The 24,651-nt window shown below is 39.9% G+C and overlaps 2 protein-coding genes across 8 annotated transcripts in view; one reads left to right on the forward strand and one right to left on the reverse strand.

Moving 5' to 3' along the window:
* Positions 1-611: 611 nt before the first annotated feature.
* AMPD3 (adenosine monophosphate deaminase 3) overlaps positions 612-24,651 on the forward strand; it is a 30,812-nt gene continuing 6,772 nt past the window's right edge. For 3 of the 6 annotated variants that reach the window (XR_011141382.1, XM_068945078.1, XM_068945079.1), the window contains exons 1-11: positions 1,145-1,278; positions 3,615-3,840; positions 6,389-6,584; positions 7,058-7,223; positions 8,007-8,226; positions 10,674-10,803; positions 17,887-18,081; positions 18,343-18,474; positions 19,298-19,461; positions 20,650-20,776; positions 21,809-21,972. Coding sequence is in view for 5 of the 6 variants with exons in the window: in XM_068945078.1 (XP_068801179.1) it covers positions 1,257-1,278; positions 3,615-3,840; positions 6,389-6,584; positions 7,058-7,223; positions 8,007-8,226; positions 10,674-10,803; positions 17,887-18,081; positions 18,343-18,474; positions 19,298-19,461; positions 20,650-20,776; positions 21,809-21,972 (1,742 nt within the window). In the remaining variant the exon portion in view is untranslated. Of the gene's footprint in view, positions 752-1,144; positions 1,279-3,614; positions 3,841-6,388; positions 6,585-7,057; positions 7,224-8,006; positions 8,227-10,673; positions 10,804-17,886; positions 18,082-18,342; positions 18,475-19,297; positions 19,462-20,649; positions 20,777-21,808; positions 21,973-24,484; positions 24,606-24,651 lie in introns of those variants that run through there. The other 3 variants (XM_068945075.1, XM_068945077.1, XM_068945076.1) reach the window with 2 other exon arrangements.
* The window catches only part of RNF141 (ring finger protein 141), a 43,013-nt gene continuing 23,827 nt past the window's right edge, over positions 5,466-24,651 (reverse strand). For both annotated transcript variants that reach the window (XM_068945083.1, XM_068945084.1), the window contains exon 6: positions 5,466-9,639. In XM_068945083.1, the coding sequence (XP_068801184.1) occupies positions 9,606-9,639 (34 nt within the window). In that variant the 3' untranslated portion in view covers positions 5,466-9,605. The remainder of the gene's footprint in view (positions 9,640-24,651) is intronic.

Consider the following 24,651-nt stretch of genomic DNA (forward strand, 5'->3'; position numbering starts at 1 on the left):
ACCATCTACAACACACATGAAACGTGTAGGTGTTCTTATATCCTGGAATTGTATTAGATTCTTAGCAGTTATTTGTATTGGGATCTTTACTTGGTAAGTTAATTTTTATAATTGCCTTTTAATACATACCAGCACCTGAATCTTGTCTTTATACTTAAGGACGAAGATGACTGAAACTACTTTTGATAGGGATATGTTGTCAACAAACTTACTTAGCAGATGTCATCTTTGCATCCACCTCAGGGTGTTTTGGTCTCGAACGAAAGTTTTCTGTATTAAAGCGCTTTTTGAGGAGGAGTTTTCAAACAAGCGTTTGCGAAGGTGGCCCTCACCGGGCTGCTGCGGCGGCGGGCCGGGGGCCGGGCGGACCGCCCGCCCGCCCAGGTTAGCGCCCTCCCACGCCTGCGAGGAGCCATGTGACAGCGGGACTTCTGTCTTGAAGCCTCCGGAGGGAAGCAGGCTGCCGCGGCGCGGGGGAAGGTGGTTTCGCTCGGATCCTCCCGGCTCCCGCACAGGCGGCGGAGCCGCATCCTCCACCCCGCGGCGGCCGGCGGCGGGAAGCCCCTCGCCCCGGCCCGGCCCGGCCCGCTCCGGCCGGCGGGCGGCGCCCGGCCGCTCCTGTGGCCGCAGGTACAGCCGCGGGGCGGGGTGCCGCCGGACAGTGCCTGAAACCGGGGCCGCCTCCCTCGTCCCGAGAGAAACAAGCCCGTCCCGAGCCCCTCGGCCCCGAGCGGGAGCGCTCCTGACTGAGGTACGCACGGGACGCGCGCGCCTCCCCTCACCCTCTCCCCCCCCCCGCCCCGGGCGACCGTTAACGGCTCTTCGCGCCACAGCGCGCCAACCGCCGCCGGCCTCGCGGCCGCGCCCTGAAGCGGCGGCGGTGGGCGGGGCGGGGGTCGCCCTCCTCGCTGGCAGCGGGCAGCGACGCGCGTGCCGCCGCCGCGGGCCTCTCCCCCCGCGCGGCGCCCTCCTTCCGCCCCGGCCGCACCTGCTGCGGAGCGGCCCCGGGCCGGCATGCGGCCGCCCAGCCGGCAGCTGCCCGCCCGGCGGGGCCCCGCGCGGGCCGGGGGCCATAAAGGGCCGGGGCCGGGGCCGGGGCGGCGGCGGCGGCGGCACTGCGGTACTGGGGCGGCCCGCGGGTGAATGCGGCAGCGGGGAGCGGCTCCTCCCTCCTGCCCGGCTCCTGAAGGCGCCTTCGCGGCCCGGCCAGGGCGGCGGTGGGCGGGGGCCGGCCCTGCCCCAGCCCCGGCCGCGGCATGACTCTCCCCGCGGCCCTGGGTAAGTCCTGCGGCGGGAGGAGCGCGGCGGCGGCGGCGGCCGGCCCGGGGGGATCTGCGGGCCCGGCTCTGCCCGCCCGCGCGGGGCGGCCCGCCGAGAGCCCGGCGGTTTGGTTTGATGGCGTGTGCTCATTAAATATTCAAGCCCGTTAGATTCCTGATCGATAACTGCCTTTTAAATAATCATCCCACTTTTTTTTTTTTTTTTTAAGCATATGTAAAGAGCCATAGCATGCTTCCCTTCTGCAAGGGGTGAAGGACTGAGGAGCAACCAAAGGAGCCTTTCTCTGAGAAAGAAAGACTTAGGAAAAGGCAGGATTTACTGTATGATGTTAAAAGCCCCTTCTGATACCGTTAAAATGCCTGGCTGTCCCTCTCCAGTCACTCTCACCTCTGGGGGTAAAGGACAGCCCTTCTGTAGGGGCATAAGATCCTCATCCCTTTCCAGTTTGGGATGGTACAGCTTGTATGAGCATTGCATGAGGTGTCTTATGACTTTTTTTAGGTTTATTGAACCTGGGAAAGTGCTCAGCTGATGACAAACTCAACCTGACTTTCCCAGTCAGTTGGTACTGAAGAAAATTTAATTGCTGATTTAGCAGCAGAAGAAACATTGTTATCTGTGTTTTACTCAGGTTGCAAGCATTCTTAATGTAGTTGAATTACTAACTCTAAAAGCTGCTTTGCCACCAGCTGAAGAGGCCAAAGAGGTCCTTGTTGCTGGCAGCTCTGTGTGTCAGTTAGGGTTGCTGACAACTCTGTCCATTGAGGTCGGTGGAAAGACCCCCATGACTTCATTGAGGTTTGGAAATGAGAACTGAGTCGAAGTTTGCATGCTTCTAAGACATCATAGTGCATTGTCATTGAATCATTCAAGTAAGCATGTATGTATTTGTATATTTTTTGTGTTATACTTCATTTTATGACGAATTAACATTAATTGCAAAACAAATACTCTGCAAGCAGAACAATTTCATGAGGTCAGATCCACAGCTCATTGAAGTCAGTGAAGTTTTTCTACTGGGCTTTGGATTGGTCACAAAATAAGAACACAAAATAATGTAGGTAATAGCTAAATTGTCATATTTCTCTCATCACTTATTAATAGCATACTTGCATTTAGAATAAAAGCAGAAGTGTTCTCAAAGCAACTGGGAAAACAGGTGGACGTTAATTAGAATCTTTTAGGCTGAAAACAGGATCACATATCAAAAGGATCACATATCAACATGTGAAACTTGCAGCATGCCCACAGAAATACTGTAATGGGGGCACTGATAAGTTATGCCTTAAGAGTGGTTAAGCGCTGTCATGAACCATGCTGACTTTCAGCATAGATCAAGTTATCTAAATAAATACCATCTTACCAAATAGGTTTGTATTTTTTGAAACTAAAAAGGGTTCTGAAATGCCAGTTTTGGACCTAAACTTCTCCACGTTCTGGCAATGTTTGGATCCATTTGTTGTGACATATTCAGCTCTATTTTTAACTTATATAGTAAGAATTGAATCTTATTTGTTACAAACACCATCATACTGAAGGCATTTAAAAGGGCTTTATAGTACATAAGAATGCTGGAAGTAATTTGTATGCACTGTATCTTTTTCCCCTCCAGAAGGCTACCGTATTTGTCAAGTTCCAGATCGTAGATTGTGTGTGAGAATGAGGTTTAAATAAAGCAATGAAACTATAAAAGAAACACGAGGGATTATATTTTCAGCAGTGCTCCTATAACAAAATGAAAATATTTTGTAATGAGTGGCTACTTAAATAGAAATTAAAAATATAAAACATAAAAAACGTTAAACCCTTGCCTTTGTTATGTTCTCCAAAGCAATCCGCAAGACCATCTTTTACTTATGTTTGAACACGTGGCACTTCTTCAAGTCAGCTGAGAATTATTCGGCAGTGGAAGCCTCACCTGTTAGGTCTACCTTTTATTCCTTGCTACCACAGAATGTTCCTTCTATTTCTTAATTTTCCTTTGGGTGTTTTATACTTCCAACTGAACTGGAACCTTAGAAACCATATTTCTGTTAGGAGTTGGGAGGAAAAAATAAAAGTAAATGAGCATACTAAGGAGTTCCTAATTCACAAATTAGCAAGTAAATTGCTTGTGAATTTACTTGTGACTTCACAAATTCACAAGCAAAGATGCTCAGTTGGTTCACTTGATTTTTGCATGCTTTATGCTAGTTGCAGTTCTGTGTAGCTATTCTGCTTATTCTGCTCTTGTTCTAAGCTCTTAATTTCAATAGGAGTACCATGGAAAAAAGCCTCTCTCATATCTTTATTCTACTTGCAGTTATAATTTTGTCAACTGTCTTCCTTACTAGCTGAGATGCCCAGACAGTTTCCAAAGCTGAACATCTCTGAGGTTGATGAACAGGTGCGACTTCTAGCAGAGAAGGTATTTGCTAAAGTCCTCCGAGAAGAAGACAGCAAAGATGCCTTGTCACTGTTCACCGTTCCTGAAGACTGCCCTATTGGGCAGAAAGAGGCCAAGGAAAGGGAACTGCAGAAAGAACTGGCAGAACAGCAGTCCGTGGAAACAGCCAAAAGGTTGGTTCAGTAGTTGCTTTCTTAATGGAAAATGGTTTTAAAGTGAGTTTGAGTTAGTATTGAAATATTGGGCAAATAACATTCTACCTGTCGATATTACTTCAGGAGAAAGGTCAACAGTGGGTACCAAGGGCACCTCTGTGATGTCCTTTCGTGCTATGCAGATGGCCTGGGGATGGGCCCTAGGGAGCTTGGACTGGTGAGGTCATCTCATCAGCTGTGTTTACAGCAATAGCATAGATATTGCTTATGCAAGTTTAACAAACAGCATAGCTGAGTAGAAATAAATGGGCCTCTAAGATTGTTTTTGATGTAAAGAGTCAAGAAAAATAAAGGAGGAGACCTCTTTTTCCTTGAATATACTAGTGTCACTTAGAGAAGTGGAGAATTTTAACACACAGGAAAATGACAGCAGTATGATACCTCTTTTAGTCTCTGTAAAAATAGATGAAAGCAGACTTGACATTTAACACCAAGGGAGAAACTGAAAAGTGGTATTGGCATAATGAGGTTATTCATAGGTTTCCTTAACTCACAGAGATAAAAATCTAACCACTGTCAGTTAACCATAAAAGTGCAAATTTTTAAAATAGCTCATTTTATTTTCCTAGGTCAAAATACAGTCTACCTTTGCTTTACCCGTGAATCAAGTAAAGCCACACTTGATTTGGTCTATGATTTGCTTCTGTGAAGGAGGTGATGGTGCCCTGATTCCGGGCTGTCACAGTATCTTCACCTCTGTGGACAGCCTAGACTACTTGCTAGAGTCACATGAGCTCAGCAGCGGTCTGCTACTAATGATCTGGATTTGTGCAGACTCATCAAAAAGCAGGAAAAGTAGAAAGCTTTTGAAATTGTTTGGAGCTGAATAGATGTGCCCTGTTAAGCTCCAGACCATCAGTTGGGCAGCGTTTGGCATCATGTTTGTGGAACAGAAGGGAGAAGAGTTAATTTGATTAAACTAAGCTATGACACACTGGTGATACAGGCTGAGATTTTTGGTTTTGAGCTGTGCAAGTAGGTTTCCCAGTTGGCATGTTCATAAAACTAAACAAGCGCAGAAAGAAAAACTAGATGTTGTCATTCAAGCAACTAGCTGGTATGTCTTTCCTCCTGAAATAATAAGAGTTTCATTTTTAATGTAGCAAACTGCCTCATAAAAGTATCTTCCATCAAACTGTGTGTTTTTATACCTAAAGTATTGTATAAGTTTAGCTGTGGGAAGTGGGATATTATATGTATGTTGTATACCTGTGGACACAGAACACAGTCATTCTTGTCCTACAGCACTGACGTGTGCTTTAGAGGCCAGTTGCATGAGTACAACTTCAGTTGTCTTCAGTTGCGGGTGATCCAATACCGTGTTTCAGGAGTTTCATTACGTATTTCAAAGATGGCTACAAGTACTTGAGAAAGGATGGAATTTGGTCCTAGGGTATTAGTCATACCCTCACTGCATGTTCTTATTCGTCAGAATGTCACAGAAGTAATACACAGCTTCCGGAGAGTATTCCAGTATTCTTTTGTTAATGGCTCTGACTTAACATTTTAAGGTTTTGGTGTGTAGTTTATAAAATGAGGAGATGGAATACGTTCATAGCACACAAAAGTGATGTTACAGATAGTTTATCACATTAGGTTTATTATATGACTGAAATACATTAAACTGACAAGGAAAATTAATTAAATTTTTAGAGATATTACAAAATTTCATTTGAGATATTAGAAAGACTTCACTGAAAAATATTTCTGAAAATATTTCTGAAATACCTATTTCTGTAGCTGTTTTGTCTAAGGTACACACATGTCACAGTTTTGCTAAGAAAGGGAAAAGTTTTTAAATCTGTGGTGGTTAACCATTTATTGCACTGGGGGGAGGAATGGACTTGCATATCAAAGTCATTATATGTTATTGCTCTGGTAACCAACAGCCTTTTCCCGAAGTCTTATCAAATACTACCTAAGGAATAACTATATTTGTTCATCCTTTTACTTACAAGCTTAACTAAATGACTGTTTGTGAAATTTTGATGCATAGTCTTGTCTGACAGCTAGGTGAGCTTTTAAATCCTGCTTGTTTTGGGAAGAATGACAAATTTGTGTAAGAGCATGGTAACATATAACAACTTACTTTATGTAACATTCACTTATTTCTGTCTGATGCTTTGAGAAATTCTGATGCTACCACACTTTAAGAATCAACTCCTAAAATAAGCATAGGGATCACATTTTATTTCTATACAGTGACTTGCTGATACAGAATTTGTAAGTGAAGCAAAACAAATTTTTATAGCATCTTGGAGTGATTGTAAATATGTTATGACATAGTGAATTCATGTGGAGGGTAAGTACAATCACGAATAACATATACCATGTAAAAAAGTCAATAGAATAAAAGCCTAAATATTTTGTGACCAACACTTTCCTGTGGTATGAGAATTTTTTTTTTTGGTGACGTTTTTGTAGAAAGTCATTTCTTTGCTGTTTTTCAATGTATATAATGTTTTATACCATGCCTTATTTAATGCTTTATACCACGGATTCTTAGGAAGGAAAGTTTCAAGATGATTCGATCCCAGTCTTTGTCATTACAAATTCCAACCCAGGAATGGAAAGCACCATCAGTCAATCCTGTTCTGTCTCCTACAACACCAGTTCTTCCAAGTGCTTTTCTGCCAGTCCAAGTGCCATATGACATACCAGAGTTTCAGAGAGTTTCAATTAGTGGGGACTACTGTGCAGGGGTAAGAAACTCTTTTCATTATTTCCTTTCTGTACCTCGGGGGAAAACAATTCAAACCACTAGCAGCTATTGCATATAAAGTGTGAAATGATAGTCTATTCTGGCTCTCTGCAGCAAGCTGAAATGCTCTTCGAAAGCATTGGTTTGTAAAACACAATTGAAGTCAAAATTGTTCAAAATTCTTACTCTTTTTTCCCATAAATACATAAATCAGTAAAGACAAAATATAATCAGGCATTAAATATATGCATAGTGTATGGGCAGAAAAAGAATTTGTGTGTGTGTTTTATGCAAATTCTGTTTGGACTCCCATTTTGTCAATTGGTTTCTGTGACCTTGGGTAAGAACCTTGTGCTCAAATCACATATGTTTATGTTTCTGGAAATCCAGTCTCCTTGTTACTGGCATGGATTCAGTTTGTGACCAAAAATGCCGTTTTTCTTTTGTCAGTATTTATCCAGGCTTTCCTTTCAGGTTACAGTTGATGATTATGAACAAGCTGCCAAGAGCCTGGTGAAAGCTCTTCTCATTCGAGAGAAGTACTCACGTCTTGCCTACCATCGCTTCCCAAGAACAACCTCCCAATATTTGTGCAGCATGCGAGATGAAAAATGGAAAGTTGAAGATGAAGTGTATCCAGGTGAATTTCCTTATGTTTGGGGGATTGTTTGTTTGTTTGTTTTTTAAATATAGAGCTAAACCTGTATTCTGCTGTAGTAAAGGTAAGCTGGGTGTTTGTGATGTTCTCTTCTGTGTGTCTTTGTCTCTATAATTTATTCTGTTAGCAAATGGTGGAGAATCACTAATGGACTTAAGGTATAGAGCCTGTCTATAATGTGAAACTTGGAACAGAAAAAATTAAAAACTGAAAACATACTGGACAGTCATTGATTTTTTTTTTTGCATTTTGCTGCAAACGTGGTATTATGTAGTACACTTCCGTTGTTTCAGGAAAAAGATATATGGATAGAATAAGTCAGAAGGTGAAAAGAAAATAATGAAGGTGGATATGTAATCAACAGCTGTTCTCTTGTTCAAAAATCTCAACTGTACTTTCAACCATCTTAATTTAAGTACTTCTGGAAACTTCTTTTGAAACTTGTGCCATCATACAGTAATAAAGAATAGTATTATGTCTATTTATACATTATTGGTTCAGAGAATTCTAAAAATATGTAATATCTGAGTTAGGGTAGACACTTAATGGCTTAAAGAGAGACTGTGGTTAAATATAAGCCTGTTGGAATAGAGCTATGTTGTAACAACAGATCTTTTATAGTCATTAGCAATATGATTTTAATGCAAGTGTTAACATTGAGGTTTATTTAAAAAAAATAATTGTAGAAGCAGAAAGTCCTTTTTGCAATTATTTTGTTTTTCGTGTAGGTTAATTCTTCTAAATGTTATGTACATTTATTTCCAGATTTTCATTCACCCCCAGAAGAAAATGAAGATCCTTACAATCTTGATGATGCTCCAGACAATTTGGATTATGTTATCAAGATGAAAGGTGGCATTCCCTTTGTTTATGATAACAAGGAAACGATGGAACTGAATGATCCTCGGAGCCTGCCATACCCTGACCTGGAAACTTATACTCTTGACCTGAGCCATGTTCTTGCTCTAATTGCAGACGGTCCAACGTATGTTTTCCTTTCTTTCTTTTTTTTCTTCCCTCCCCTTTCAGGCAGCTGGTTATCTTTAGTTTAATACTTCTCACTTTTATGACACTTAATTCCTCAAAGTATTCATTCTGTAATCATGTTTATTTTGCCCTTCTCAAGCATTAATGCATCACAAAGACCTCAAAGGAAGAAAAATATACAGCTATATTTTATTTCTTTAGTTTCTTTGCATCAGCCATAGCAAAAATGAGAAGCAGTTAACAGAAAAGCAAAAATTGGCTGAATGTTGCCACATGATTCAAGTCAAATCTGACTGAAAAAGACTTCTTGAGGCCTGGGAACTGAAATTTGAACCTCATCTTTTTTTTTTAACCTTCGTTTTGGCCTATGTCGAATCTGAGGTTTTTGAACAGTTATTTGGAATACCTTCATGTCTGCTCTGACCTGGCTGCTGCATGAAGAGAAAGCCTGCGCACGTATAACATACATAGCAGAATAACTCAGCAACATAAGTATTTGGTCTAATTTGTTCTAGATGTGAATTAAAGACTCATACACTACAAAACTGAACTGTGCATGCACAATCACAATAGGTCTGAAATTTCAGACTCTTGGGAAATCTCCCAAAAACCCAGAAGTGTAACAACTGTAGTACTGTCATTGTTTTGTCAGGTGTGCCAACGTCTCTGCCAAGTGAATAAGAAAAATTTTAGAATTCAATTTTTAGGTTAAGTGTAAAACAAATTTTGCTTCCCAGCTGAAAACTGGAAACATGAGTGTCATATGGCCTCAATAACAGGAAAGGAAAAGAATCCATTCTAGGATGGAACAAAGCAGGAACCTAGACTGTTCTTTCAGACTGTCTGCCCTCCCTTCCTGCACTGCATTTCTAGGCCTTCTGCCTTCGAGAAATGAAGTCATTTACAGTGACAGGTTAATCACACCTGAGACATTCTTTCCTCTTTGAGTCTAACACCTGCAGCATATTCCACCTGCCTTTTGCATTGATAGCAGTGAAGCATCTGGGCTGAACAGACCTTCCCCGTTTTCTAAGCACTTCGTCAAGAGTAAAGGTCTGTGCTTCTGCCATTGATTATTATCGGTACTCCAGCTCCGGATTAAAGCCAGCATAAGTATGCTTGTTTACAGTATGCCATGAGTAAATGCGTTTCCAGTTTCAGTGTGATATATTCCAAGAGAGACAAATACTGAGAAGGTTAAAGGACAACAAGGGAAAACTCAAATTAAAAAAAAAAAAAAAGACTCATGCTGTAGACCCTTCTTTTGCAGTGTATGTTAACAGCCTTTATAAGGAAGTCAGAAGAAAAAAGGGCCTTGGTAGGACGTGCTGGAAAACTCATTCTCTGAACACAGGAGCAGTCATCTCCTTTCACTCTTCAGATTAAGCTCTTCCAGGCTGATTCATACTCCCTGATGAAAACAACATAAAACAAAAGGAAGAGTCTTTTCAGTAATCCTGTTGCATAAACTCTTCATACTGTATTGTTTCCTTGTTCACAGAAAGTGCTTTCCTGTCATTTGTCTATTGCACGTGGGGCTGCTTGGAGATCTAGAACCAACCCATTGCTGTTTAATCTTTGCTGTCCTTAAACTGGTGAAATGTTGCCCTTATTCCTCAGTTTTCTGGTCTCTTGAATAATAGTATAACCCAACAAAGACGTTCTGTGTTCCATTGATAGAAAATGTCAACGAAGAAGCAGAAAAAAGAAGGCTGCCTATTACACTATAGTGCTACAAAAATATTGTACATTTGATAAGAATTAACAGACGGTGAAGAGAAAAACCATGTCATTGTTTAAAAATAGAGTAAGAAACACAACAGAAGATGAAAGTGAAGCCAGATGAATAAGGAGGCAGGAACAAAAACTCATGATTTTTTGAAAAGAGCAAAAGTATTTTGAGAAAAGATATTTCTACGTTATAAGTGTGTTTATAAGGCATCAAAAATGAAATGATATTTGTTCTTATCTTGGCTTCTAGTATTCCCATTGAAAAGCAAATAAACATTGGGTTAAAAAAAAATCTGTATTTCCATCATGAAATAAGTCTTGTTTGCATACTGTTGCTGTTGTATAAGAGATTATCTGCTCTACTGGATAACTCATTTTTATATAGGCTTTATGCTTTCTCTGGCCAAATCAGAAGTAGAAGAACTGCAGTTTATGCACAGGTATGGTGATAAAATAGAAAAATGAAAGCACATAACGTTTATGTATAGCTCTGAAGTTTCACTAGTAATTTTGTCCTGAAATCGTATTGGATATCGACTTACATATTTGATAGTCATTAGGATAAGAATGGTGTGGTCTTAGTCTTTATTTTAAAAAAAAGTAATTCATTTTTACTATGAAAACAGTTTTTTGTTTTTTTTTTTCCTGAACTTGAAATACAAATAGTTTGAAGTCACAGTTAAAGGGTTGATTTTTTTTTTTTTTTTCCCCCAGAAAAACATATTGCCATCGGCGACTTAACTTTTTAGAATCTAAATTCAGTTTACATGAGATGTTAAATGAAATGTCTGAATTTAAAGAACTGAAGAGTAATCCCCATCGAGACTTTTATAATGTGAGAAAGGTAAGTGTTAAAGGATTAAAAGCATGACTGTTTTCAGTGATATTTTCAGTAGTTTTGCCTTTTTTGTGTGCAGTGTAGATGAAATGGATGAAGTGGTGTGTGCATACCACTCATTTAGATCATGTTAATTTAAGAATATTCAGGTTTTTCTACATGGGAACACTCAGGGAAATTAATCTGAATGTAAGTAGGTTAAATGAATTGTGTTAAACTTCTCTTGTTTCTTTTTTTTCTTTTCTTTTCTTTTTTTTTTTAGAAGCAAAGGGGCTTAATTGTATGTGGATTATTTTAAAGGAGTGAAACAGTTGATCAAATTAGGCTTACTTTGATTATGAATAAAAACATCCGTATAGAGGTTTAATTCAGTTTAATTCACTTAAAGATAGCTCAAATGCACTTTCCTGCTTCCATATAGCTAAGTGCTAATGGACTGTATTATGAACAGCTGTATGTATTTTGGATAAAAATTGTACTTCACACTGAAAATATGCATATACAAATGCGCATGAAATGAAAGTAACCTCCTATAGAAACTGAACTGATGGTGCGTGCTGCCATCAGCATGTGGTAAAAAAGGGTCTGTGATATTTGCCCACTTAACTTTCAGGCTGACCTAACGTTTGAGTTAGATTCTCAAGTGCCTCTGAGATACGCTGGGATGTAATGAGGGGTCAGGTAGGGGAATCAAGAAGCTGGTTTCACTTCCTGACTTGCTCACACACCAGGGAACTGCATTCTCTTAAGAGTATGGAAGCAATAGTGTTATGCTGCTTAGTTTGCTTCCCTTTCTTCAACCTTAGAGGAATTTACTTTATCGGAAAGATTGCTTCAGGCTGACAAATGAGACTTCTCCACAAAGTAATCGTTCTTGCTGATATTTTTAACCACTTGGGGCCCATTTTGCAGTTTCTATATGCAGTTGAAAGTCCTGATTTGGTAATGCGAAAGACTGCTTTGGGATTTGGGTCAATACTTGGATCCTTCTGGTTATGTTTTGGCTTGCCAGTACATCCAGAAAATGTGTGGCTATTCGCTATAGTGTCCCGTGTGCTGGCTGCTAGTGAGAAGGTGTCAGAACTACTAGAAAACTGCTTGATGTTTGCGGCTGTTGTAATAAGCCATTAATCACAAAGCCTACTAAACAAATGAGTTTGAATGTCCATCACGGGGCTAGGAGCAGATGGGTTGTTAGATAAATTTTAATTAATTTCACACTTTCATCTGTTAAGCATATGGATGGGAGGATCTAATAGATAATTCACTCAAACAGGACTCAAGTGGCTGAAATTAGGAAACAAATTTCCAGCTCCAGCCTGATTAGTGCAAAACTTATCTTTGGTTGTGTTCTGGTTAAGTCAAATACCTCAAATATGCACTGGGAGCATATTTACTGGGAGCCTTGCCTTGGGATTTATTAAATAAATGAGCTCACTGGAGGAGGATGAGCTTAAGCATGCCTATTAAACCAGGAAAAATAAAAAAATGAAATGGGAAAAATCAATAAGCTTTGATTGTCCGGCCAGCAAATAATGCTGGTCAGATTTCTGCTGTACTTTTCTAAATGCAGTGAGACTTGTTTAGTGATTGAACTCAGCCCGGCTGAGTTGTATGTTGCAATAGCTGGTTGCTGCTGTAACATGCCATTTGGTCTAGATTGCTACGACTGATTTAAAAAAAGAAAAAAGATGTATTGGTTTAAAAAAAAAAAAAAAAAGTAAGTAACTTCAGGTTTTTTTAGTGACCACAGGTTTGAAATACCACTTGTTACTTCTAAGAAATGAAGGTTTTCCATACTTCTGAACTCTACTGATCTCGCAACAAACTGAATGAAATTAATCTACCCAGCAGAATTAATGGATTTCCAGACTGCAGATTTTTGGTTTTGGTAACTACTGACTTTGAAATTAATTTTTCCACGTACAAACCAAAAGGGACAGTAAGTAAGTAGGAAGACTTATGGGCTAGTATCACACTCAAGGTACAGGAATGCCTCTGTACACCAGTGCTACAGTGTTAGCATTACATGTAACTGCACCTTATCATGGTTAACTGGCAGTAAAGCAGGACTTTGTGCTTTTAAACCACTGTGCATGCTACTTCTCCCCTTCTACCTTGCAGAGATGTGGAGGTAAATTCTTGTCTGCCACCAACCTTGCGAGTGAGCAAGTAATAATGATGAGGCAAAAAGTCAGATCATTATAATGCAAGAGATGTGTACAGAACATAAAAAAAAAAATACCCTTTTCGTCTGTACTTTCTTTTAGTAATTAGAAAGATGGAAATGGAATGGAAAGATAGATTAATTATTCTTAACAGGATGTTTCTGCATTCATGTGAACGCACAGAATCAAACCCTGTAATGTTTGTGTTTTGCAATGAGAACAGCCACACAAGAAGCTTATGAAGCTCATAGATTTTTGGGCAAGAAATATTTACAGGTTGAAGAGTGTGTATGGAGAATGTCAGGTAGTTTACAGCTGAGGATACTGCTAATGTAAGTACTGGAAAAGTTCAGTATCATTTAATGAGCTGCTCATGGTATTTGTTTTGCTCTATTTATCATTTACTGCTCTAAATCTAGAGCATGTGCTTAATTCAGTGCAATGCTGTATGTTTGATATGCACAGATAAGTGTCCATAAGATAGATTTGAGACAGATGCTTTGTGGAGATCTGAGAGGCAGTGGGAGGAAAGAGAAGCAATGTGGGAAGAGGAGAGAGGCTGAGTGGCTATGGGAAGCTGGGGAGGGTCAGATGTGATTTGGAGGGCCATGGGAACTCCTTCAAGCTGTAAGCTGTATGTGGATGTAGCTGTCTTGACTGAGCAGTACGAGCACTCCATTTACAAAGGCTGCTAACGGAGAATGGCAAAAGTGTTCAGGCCACTAAGGAGAGGAAGGGGGTGATCTGAAATGTGAAGGTGCAGAGGAAGAACGTATGGCTATGTTACATGAAAAATTGCTGAGCGAAGGGAATTCTGCCATCCCTTAATGAAAGAAAACTGATGTCAGCCACTATTTGGAGCAGGAAGGAGACCAAGGGGGGCATTCATGACTCGTAAGTGAACTAAATTGGTTCCAATTCTCCATGTAGTTGCCTTTCATAATCAATAGTAAGAACTTGGTTACAATTTGCTTACATGATAACATTTCAAATAAGAATTAAAAAAAAAAAAAATCCCCAAACAAACCAGATGCAAAATATCAGCTATGTCAAAGGATTCTGTGTTTAGATGCTTCATGTAGGTAGCTTTGCATCCTGAACTGTGGATTTATGCATGCATAAAAGCACATCCTAATGGAAACTGTGTGCTAGAATAGGTCAAGGTTCAAGTCATTAATACCTTCCAAAAAAGTCATGTTGCTTCTAAAAACAGACTGAAAGAAAGGGTGTGGGGTATTCTCTCTGAGTTTGTTTTTTGTTGTTGTTGTAAAGATACCGTTGCCTAAAGGTTGACATATACTAGGTAGTTAAAAAAGGTAGCCAAAGTACTGAATATCCTTTGGCAAAAGGATGAGAGAGATTCCAGGAAAGCGATCTTGGGCGATACTAATATGTAGGGAGAGGGAGGGGGAAAAAAAAAAGGCAAGTCTTGCTTCTCAGAGAATAAGCTTAATGAGGTTCTCTCAGCCATAGAGCTGTGTATGATATGGTGGTTGTGGGGACTGGGGAAGAGTTCACTGGAAATCTGAATTGCAGAGGCACGCTTTGGAGGCGGAACTGTTTCTCAGAGAAATAGGACTTTGAAAGACATGCAGTTATGACTCCGTCATTTGATTCTTGCATGCAAGCAAACAAAAGAAACAAAATAGTCTCCTCCCTTTCCCTCTTTGTCCTCCTAACAGGAGTGAATTCATGTTGATTTTAAACCAAGAGGAAATATTTATTTGCAAGACTCATGTATTTCAGTAGCTGAGCTACCATTGGAACTAACACGTTGTGAAATTAAATAAACTGCACTTATTCAGGTTCCCTACAGCTCGCGTTCTATGCTTATAATTTGCTCTTCCTGAATGCTTAGCGCTTATGCTGGCATCTACTTACTGCTATCTCATTGTCCCATAAAAATTAACCAAACCCAGTAGTTTGTAGTATTTCACGGGTCCAGGAAGACCTCCTACTGAATAATATCTATTTCCAAAACAGAAAACTTTTAACCTGAGTAAGCATATATAAAATGCACTCGCATTCAAACGTGTATACAAATATTCTGAGGAGCATAATAACATGATCAGCAGAGCTGCTAGCAGTGTTTATTGTGCATTAGCAGTGTAGTTTTTTTCTTCATGTTCTATACTTGAAGATGGGACTGTTTCTTGCTTCAGCTGTATAACATCTAGCCTATTTGAACTAGGCAATGATTAACAATTGCATATAAATGTTTGGGACCCAGTTTCTGTCTATTAATATTTGCATGGAGATATATTTACCTTTAGAAGGACACACCGACATCTGCATGTACAAAATAAATGACTACACCTGCCAAGTAACAGTGGCATTTCTGTGGACTGTATGTCATAGCATAGGTTAAGGTTTACACTGCAGGAGTATGGCTGTCATCCACCCAGGTGTTCTATGATCTGTTCCCTCTTTGGTTGGGAATTTAGCTATTTGTCTAGGTTTTTTAATTATCAGGCTGTAGGGATTAGGATTTGCGGAAAAAGTAGATCAGGACATCGGATATTTCTGCTGTTGAAAGCATCACATGTAGTGACTGGGCAAAGGAGAACACGTGGGTCTCATGTTGCAAATGCCCATGTTTCCAGTTTGAGGGTTCCTGGACAGTGGAGAGTCCTGGATGAGAATTCTTGCGGAAATTTAGTTTCGGTGACTCCTCCTGGCTAGATGGTTTCAGAATCCATTCTAGTTGTGACTTCTTGCATACAGTCTATGCAACTCTTCTTGGGAGTATGTCTCTAGGAATGCTAGCTACTCCTATCTTAAAAACCACCATGCAGTGGGTCCAAACTGTTCCAGTGTTAGTGTAAATTCCTAAATATTTTTAGGAACTGGTATCTAATTTCCAACCATCAGGTCGTCTTAGGCCATTTTTGCAAGATTGGAAAGCCCCCTTTCTCCCTCATAGTCTCTTTTGGACGTACAAATAGCTGTATACAGTTGATCAACTCCAAACTGCACCTTGAAAACCCAAATAAATTGTATTTTTGCAATCACGTGACAGTGTGGTTTTCAAACTCCTGTCCCAATTTCTTGGGAACATTGTCAGAATTTTTGTTGTTGTTGTTGTTTTTTTAAACCTTTAAATGTCAAGAGCAGAACTGGGTGCATTCTGTCAGCTGTGTTAACTGTTGTCTAGAGGCAAAATTATTTCTAATTTCTGCTTTGAAGCTCCTTTGTTATTCCGTCTGAGAGTTACCGCAGCACTTTCAGCTACAGTTTTACATAAGATGTTATGGTAAAGTGTTACTTACAATGACTCCAAACAATCTCCTACCAATACATATGACAGAGGCGGTGTCTTTTAGCCTGACTGTGTGAACTACCCTGCCTTTGTTGCTATATCACCTTGCAATGTGTATTACAAACAGGCTATATGTTACTTTCTGCTTCTGCTGCAGAACCTTTCTGTTAATTGGTCTTGTTCATGTAAGACTTGTCTTTGGTACCCAGCAGTTGGTGCACAGAGCAGGATGTTAAAAATAGGGAAAGTTGTGATTGCTTCTGACCACATCCCTGTGCTCATGGGCACCTGTGTCCAGGTAGGATCTGGGCTGGAGGAAAACGAGAAGCTTAGCCAAAAGGCTGTAGCGCTTTGGCTACTGGGTTGAGCTGAATCTGCTGTGGCTAGGATTTGGCAACCTGAACCTGAAGATAATTTCAGAGTCTGCCAAGCTGTCCCCAGGGCCACTGTTGTGCCACGTTTTGTCAGCGATGAAATCTAACTGGCATTTTTTTTTTTTTTTAAGAGTTGATAGTAATTTGTTTGAGTCCTTTTGTTGTTTTGCCCAGGTCTGGCAATAGGCTGTATCTGTAGCTCCTGGTTAGTTCAATCAGAATTTCTCAAGGAGCTTCACAGCGTATGCAACTTGGAGCAGCAGCTCCGTGGCTCCGCTCGCTTATTGCTGTGCTGTGAGGTTCCTTAATGCTGTTATCCTAACTAAGACCTTTTCTTGCCTTTCAGGTACTTAGTCCTCAGGAAGTCATTAATATTACTTGCCTTTGCAAACAAGCAGGATATGTTGGGAAACATACTTGTTCTTCTTTCTTCTATTCTTTATCTGTGTGAAGTTATGATAATGAACCCTTGATTGCAAGGAAATTACGTTATCATATAGGCTGCCCAAATAGCAGTGCGAGCTTCTGAGCAAAAGAAGAGCAGACCTGTGTAAGCTATTTGGTTCTTGTTGTTTTTGTTTTAATAGAGATTTCAGGAAAAAACAAAGGAGCGCTCTCAGCCCTTCTGTGAGGTTTGTACTTTCTTTAGCGCATGAAGAGATCTGAAGGGACTGAAAAGTCTGTATCAGTATTATGAGTGCTATATTATGATTAAACTTGGAAAAATAGTGAAAAAGTATCTCAGGTATTTATGTTACGGTTCTAGTGGCCTAAGTTGTTACTGTATTTCAACCACATGAAACTTTTAGACTTATGCTGCAGGAAATAGATGAGAATTGCAGGCTCTTTCAGTCAGAGAGGATGGTTATAACTACAGTCTATAACTAGAAAGGCATCATTGATTTCAGGGATGAAATAAAAGGCTAGGGAGCTCTTTCTAAGAAGGCATCAAATTTAATCTGAACCTGGATTCCATAATTTGCCTTTGTACTATATCTTAACTTTTTGAAAAGCCTTTTTTTTTTTTTTCCAAAAAATTTTTCAAGAAGGAAACTATTAATTGAGGGCTATTTTAACTCATTTGTAATGTAAAAATAAATAACTTCCCCTCCGCCCCCCCCAACAAAATCTCATAGTGCTGAAACATTTTGACTTGCTTAGGCACGAATCCCTTTGTTACTTAAGGAATATTTTAGAAGACTTCAGCAATGGTCATCTCTGACATACATAAAGTTAGCAAAGTATCTATACAGATGATGAGCAAGAATAACCTTGTTTTTGATTTCAGGTTGATACTCATATCCATGCTGCTGCCTGCATGAACCAGAAACATTTGTTGAGGTTTATTAAGCACACTTATCAAACAGAGCCAGACAGGATTGTTGCAGAGAAAAAAGGCAAGAAGATGACTTTAAAGCAAGTGTTTGAAAGCCTTCACATGGACCCGTATGACCTCACTGTAGACTCTTTAGATGTTCATGCAGTAAGTCTATTATCAAAATAAAAGAGAAAAAGCAATAATCTGTAAGTGTAAAATGCTGGTTTCTACAATTTTTTGCATGATAACTTATTAAATCAGAATTTGAACTCATGCGTTATTTTGCATGCTTGAAGTAAGATAGCATAGGCTCTTTCCTTCCTGTGCAATCTATGGCTAGGCAATTTAATTTATAAACTATTTGTGTACTTTTAACCATGTTTATTTGGCTAGTGTTGTGAGGATTGCTTTCTTTTCCTCCTACAGGGTCGTCAAACGTTTCATCGATTTGACAAATTCAATTCTAAATACAATCCAGTTGGTGCCAGTGAGTTGAGGGATTTGTATTTGAAAACTGAGAATTACATTGGTGGTGAATACTTTGCACGTATGGTCAAGGTAAACAATTTTTGTGCTTTTCCAGCTGTAGAGAAATCAGGCTTTGTGAAAGATTCGTGATGTCATAATTATGTCTACCGTTACTACAATGGTTAAGTGATTCCCGGGTATTAAGGTTGTTGTGGCAAATCATCAGGAAAAGACCTCTTGTAAGTCAGCCACTGCTGCTTTCTCAATAGTTTTATGAGCTCTAACAGGTGTAGGAGTTCAAAGCAGAGTTGTGTGCAATTTCAAACTAATGGAGAGCAGCCAGGGCGCAAATCACTGGCTTAATGTTTAGTTAGGATGTGGTTGGTTAGTGCTAGCTGCTGGCACAGGCTTCACATTCTCTTCTTTGAGCAAAAGAGTGAGTAGTATTCCTGAGCTGGATGTCATCTCTTTTTAGATCTATAGAAGCACTTGTCTAAAATAAATGGCCTTAACGTTACTTACTGCCATGGATTTTTAGGTCAATCTCTCCATTGCTCTGCACGTTTTATGTAGTCATTTACTAAAATATAAAGTATAATCATTCTGATTTACCAGAATTAAACGCAAGTCTTGCAATGGTATTAACAGTAGTTGCACAAGGATCTGGTCCTCTAAATCCAGGTGTTGCACTTAATTGTACTCAAATGATTTCTGAAACAACAAGCTGGTAGAATAGTTAAATATCTAAAATAAAATAATGGATTAACAGACAAGAGGTTCCCTTTATCTTTAAAGGGTGACAATACAGAATTATGTCTGGTCTGAGGAAAAGACAATGACAAATATAGTATAGTACTAGCTGTGAATGATCTGTAGTGTCCGTATTAAAGTAAATATATTCATTATTCAATAGGAAGTAGCCCGTGAACTAGAAGAAAGTAAATACCAGTACACAGAACCCCGGTTGTCCATTTATGGAAGGTCTCCAGATGAATGGCAGAACTTGGCAAAATGGTTCATTAAACATAAAGTTTATTCACCTAACATGCGCTGGATAATTCAGGTTCCCAGAATCTAGTAAGTAAGCAGGAGCTCTTAGTAACTTTAACAGTCTGAAATCATAAAAAATGGATGTGTTTTAATATCTGATGTTTCTTTAGATTATTTATGAGCTGTCCTGTAGTTCTATTTGTAAGTAACAGTCTGGCAATTTTTTTCCTTTAACATTGCTACAGTTTTCCTGACAGTTGTGGGGGGAGGGCTGAGGAAGGGGTTTGAATGTATTCTTTATGAAGCCATTCAAAACTACTGTAAAATATTTCTTAGTCCAAAGATACTAAAAACAACAGAAATCACAATAGGGTGAAATTAAGCTGATTTCAAAGGCAAATTCAAATGTAATTTAGTAATGAAAATGAATCAAATCTGAATCCCAAAAAAGAGTGAAAAATACTTTTGCAAAATTGTATCATTGAACTTCCTCAACATCAGTCACTAAATGATCCGTGAGCTTGGAAATGCAATGCAAATTGTTATGATCTCCAAGCTTAAATCGGTATCAGTTCGCCTTAATTTTTAAGCACTCTTTGGGACTATAACTCCTACATTAGATGCTCTTTTTTTCTAATACTTTATCCTGTGATAATTTTGTTAGCCTTAATAGCTGAGCTTCATGTTTTGAAATTATGTAGCTGAAATCTGAGCATCAGCAGAGCTGTCATGGTCACATATATCCTCCCAGAGTATATTTCGCATTAGGGAGAAAGTTTCTCTCCTTTAATTTCTCATGTAGAAATTTCTTACGTACAAAATGGAGTGCAACTTCAGTAAAGTACTTAATGACACAGTAAAGTTCTATGCGTCTTCTCTGAGAGCCTCAGTAAAGCAACAGAACGTTTTCTATTCATTGGGAGTAGTTACAACTTTGAAAAAGGAATCTTTCACAAGGGATAATCCTTCCTCTCCCCTTTTAGTACTTGGATTGCTGTTCTCGAGAAGGCATCTACCACTGTTTAGTGCCTGTATTGTTGGAGCACCCAGGAGCTTCAACATAGCCTGGATCAGCCAGAGTACCAGGCATTGCAGGAGACATGGAACAGAGACCATCCCTACCATGACATAAACCTTTGGAGTTCTGAATCCTGGTCGAACTGAAGCCTTAAAATATATACAAGTAATTAGAAAATGTAAAGGTGGAGGAAACACATCAGTTAATTAAAGAATAAATAGTCAGAACGCTGTGTATTTTTTTTTTTCCCCTTTCAGTGATATATTTAGGTCAAAAAATATTCTGCCTAGTTTTGGGAGGATGCTGGAGAACATCTTTGTACCTTTGTTTGAGGCAACAATCAATCCCAAAGAGCACAAAGAACTACACCTTTTCCTCAAATACGTAAGTATGTTTGGATCTCCAGTGTCTTATACAAAATAGATCCTCTCCTACACTTAAGATTTTTTTTGTTTGTCCACAGCAGCTGCCAGATGCTAATGAAACCTTCTCCTTTGTAGATTACGTATATCGTTTTAAAAACATGATATACTATACTATACTATAATAAAGCCTGGGTAAGGTCCTGTTGTTAAAGGGCCACCACTTAGTAGTTGAGTTGCTTTAGAGTAAATATTTGTCTACCCAATAATCCTCTCTCTAAAGAACGATCAGAAAAGCTGCACATGCGCTTGTGCAGAGGGAACATCCTAATCCAGGAGGTATTCTTTGAGCTTGCCTATTGGACTGGCCTCCAAAAAGGAGGCAAGTGAAGAGAAACAACGCAGATCCTGGTATGACTCAGATGAGAGGCAGGGATGTAGCTGCTGGGGTCTGATAACTCAGAGACATTTCTGAGTATGCCCCAGATCAGAACTTCAAGGTTTTCTGGGAGCCTCAGGCCTTCAGCTACTTTCAGGATGACACAGCAGATGAGTTTAGAAGATTATAATCTAGATCTGAGTGAATTTTAGAGGACTGTTTCCCCCTATAAGGGTCTGAAGGCTTCTGTGCATCAGGGCCTCCTATTTATCTCAAAAGATAAAATACAGGAAACTTCTGTTTGGATTTTTTTTTTTCTTGTTCTTTTCCCCCTTCCGTCTCAATTTTTTCCTGTTCACTCATCTTCCTGCATAACAAGGCAGTATGTGCCACGTTCATCCTTGTTCTGTATCCATACTTCTGCTAGTTTCTCCTAGATCTAGGTTCTGGAACCAGTTTTGCTGTTTGGGCAGTGCTCCAGAGAAAAAACATAATTGCTGCTGTCTGCATGTTACAGCAGGTAGGCAGAGCAGTAGGACTGCTAGCTTAAGAAAGGAAACAACTTACGGAAGGAGGAGTAGATGCTTTGTACAAGCAAGTCCTGAAGTGAGAGTCAGTAATAACAAAGTTTGCTTCTTGAAAACACTAATTCCTGTGAATCTCTTCGCCCACCAGGTGACTGGCTTTGACAGTGTTGATGATGAATCCAAACACAGTGGCCACATGTTCTCTGACAAGAGCCTTAACCCTGACCTCTGGACCAGTGAGAAGAATCCCCCGTACAGCTATTATTTGTATTACATGTATGTCAACATCATGCTGCTAAACAACCTTAGGAGGTAAGTAGATATTTTCTCTGTAACAGGTTTTCAGAAAAGAAGAAATCAAGTCATAATCTTGGTCTCAATCCAAATCTGTGTCTAGATCCCATCTCTTTTGAAGCAGGGGTTATTTTGAAGAACTCTTTTTAAGAGTCCAAGAGGAGTACATGGGATATTTTGAAAATGTTTACTGCAGAATGAATTCAAATGAAATATTCAGAAATTGTAGAGACATCAGATCAACATCTTCATTTGATATTTGTGTCTATCTGTTTTGTGAATTCCTTAAATCAGAAGAAATTAAACAAAAGAAGGAACTCCACAAAATTGGCTTGGTGACCTTTGCTCGGATTCACAATGAATTTTCCAATTTAATGCGCTCAGAACAGCTTCTCTTGCAAACTCATTATCTCCTGGTAATTTTAGAGAAAGGACTTTATTTTGTGAAATTTTGGTTTAAGGGCTGCCGCCCTTATTGATCAAAGACACGCAAAAGAGACCATAGTTATAAACTGCCCATTTAGCTAATTTACTTTGACATGCTTGCTAGCTCATTCAGTTTTACTACTTTTATGAGACAAATGTCTAGGCAAGTAATGCAGGGAGTTAGGGTATTAGATGCGATATCATGACAGTAAAAAGCAAATTTTGCCATTGGCTCAGTAGAGCCTTAAACTCAACTCTAGCTTGTGCTTCTGACTTTGTGGCTGACTCAGTGATTTGCACAGCTTATTCAAATTGAGGCGCAGTGAGGTTATCCATTGATATTACAGTGTAATTTCCTATCTTGTGAGGGGTTGTTTCATTATTTACATATTTTTCCCTTATAGGAGGGGCATAGACTATCATTTTAACAAGAGTCTTATTCAAGTTAACATGCAACATGATTTTCTTCCTCTCCCACTGCTACCTCATGCATTTTGTTTTCTACCACCCTGTATAATCAAAACCCATAATAAAAACATCCACCTTGAATTGCCTTGTGCTTGCAGCAGACAGCCTCTTTGTTACGTATCTGTTATGCTGTGTCTGTCTTTCCGTTACGTAACTAAAAACAGGTCGTTCCTTTCTCCTAACTTCCTCTACGTTCTCTATAGTCTTCAATTTTTCTTTTCCAAAGAGAGAGATTTGGTCAGAACGTAGGATTTCTTTTTCACCTTAAGATCATTTAAACCACTATTTGAAGATCTCTCTAGATGATCATTAAATCTTCCTCACAGCTAGGTCAGATAATGACACAACGGACTAATGAGTCAGTAGAGCTGTTCACTCCCTGTTGAATGTACTCAATATGTGAGGCATCACAGCCAGTCCTTTGCAGGACTGTTTTATGCTTTAGGTAGTATAAGCAAAGTCATTGAGGATGAATTACACCCTCAAATCCTTTGTCAGGAAAAAACATTAGTGAGTACCTGTATGGGAAAATGGGGAAGGATGTCGAGGAGATAGGCGATGGAAGCTAGCCAGACCGACCGTTCCATGGGAAAAGGAGCATCAGCAAGGCAGGCTGACCCGTAGTCATGTGGCTGAGCCTGCGCCAGTGTGGCGTTGCACCTGGGCTTTGAATCAGAAGCAAAGATGAGACCAATATGCTTGCTGCGCATGTGTGTAGTCCATAAAAACCTCACATGGTGCCCCCCCTGCCATTCCTCACCCTGGACCAATGCTCAGCGGTGCCAGGGACTCTCCCGCTCCATTATTGCCTCGATCGGGAAATCGCTGGGGAACCTCTGCTCAGACGCAGAGGTAATAAACGCTCAGTACCGACCCTATGGTGCCTTGTGTTTGTGTATCCGTCCCTGCTGGGAGCCCAGGCGGTGCCCTCGCCTTACCCTTACAACATCCAACCCAGAACTGTTTTATACTCCAGCAGTCCTTGCTGAAATTGTTTTGAACATCTCCAAAGACTGCAGAACGTTTGTCTACACAGCGTAAGCAGGGTCCATTATAACTTATAACCCAGCATCATTTTTAATGTTCATGATACAAATATAATAAATCTAAAGTCAAGTCTAGTGAAATAACTAAGACTCCTAGATAATCTTTATGGTACAGAGGCTGTGGTTTTATGCCACACTTAATTTGGTGATACAGCTGGTTGCAACCACATTGGGCAGTGTTAGCTCACTCTGGGCTATGTGCTTCCACTTCTTTCCTCATACTAGATCTAAGAATTATATGGCCACAGGTTGCATTGGTTCACTTAGCTTTCCATCTGCCAGTTCCCTCCTCTGAAATCAGTTCACTAACTATTCACCCAGTAGTTAAGCAATTACGAAATGAGGTGTAAGTGGAGGATGAAGCAAGGAATAAGGACCATACAAACACGTCAGGTGGAAGGGGCTTGGGAACAGGGACCTGTCTCTCTTGACAGCAGCCCTTGGGGAGGCCTGTTAGATTAGATGTAATGTCAAACTCTATGAGAATGACCATCTCCGTTTTAATACATTCTATAAATTTCCATATTACTGATAATTACATAAAAATAGATTAGAATATTTCTTGTAGAACTTACTTCTAATTTCCTCAGGGAAAGAGGCATGTGTACTTTTCTGTTTCGACCTCACTGTGGAGAAGCCGGGTCTATCACACACCTTGTATCAGCCTTTCTGACAGCTGACAACATTTCGCATGGATTGCTCTTGAAGAAGGTATTGCTTGGTTGTTCATCTAAACTAATCACTATCTGCTTAGACA

Source organism: Struthio camelus, chromosome 5 (assembly GCF_040807025.1).
Source record: "Struthio camelus isolate bStrCam1 chromosome 5, bStrCam1.hap1, whole genome shotgun sequence".
In the NCBI taxonomy this organism is placed as follows: domain Eukaryota; kingdom Metazoa; phylum Chordata; class Aves; order Struthioniformes; family Struthionidae; genus Struthio; species Struthio camelus.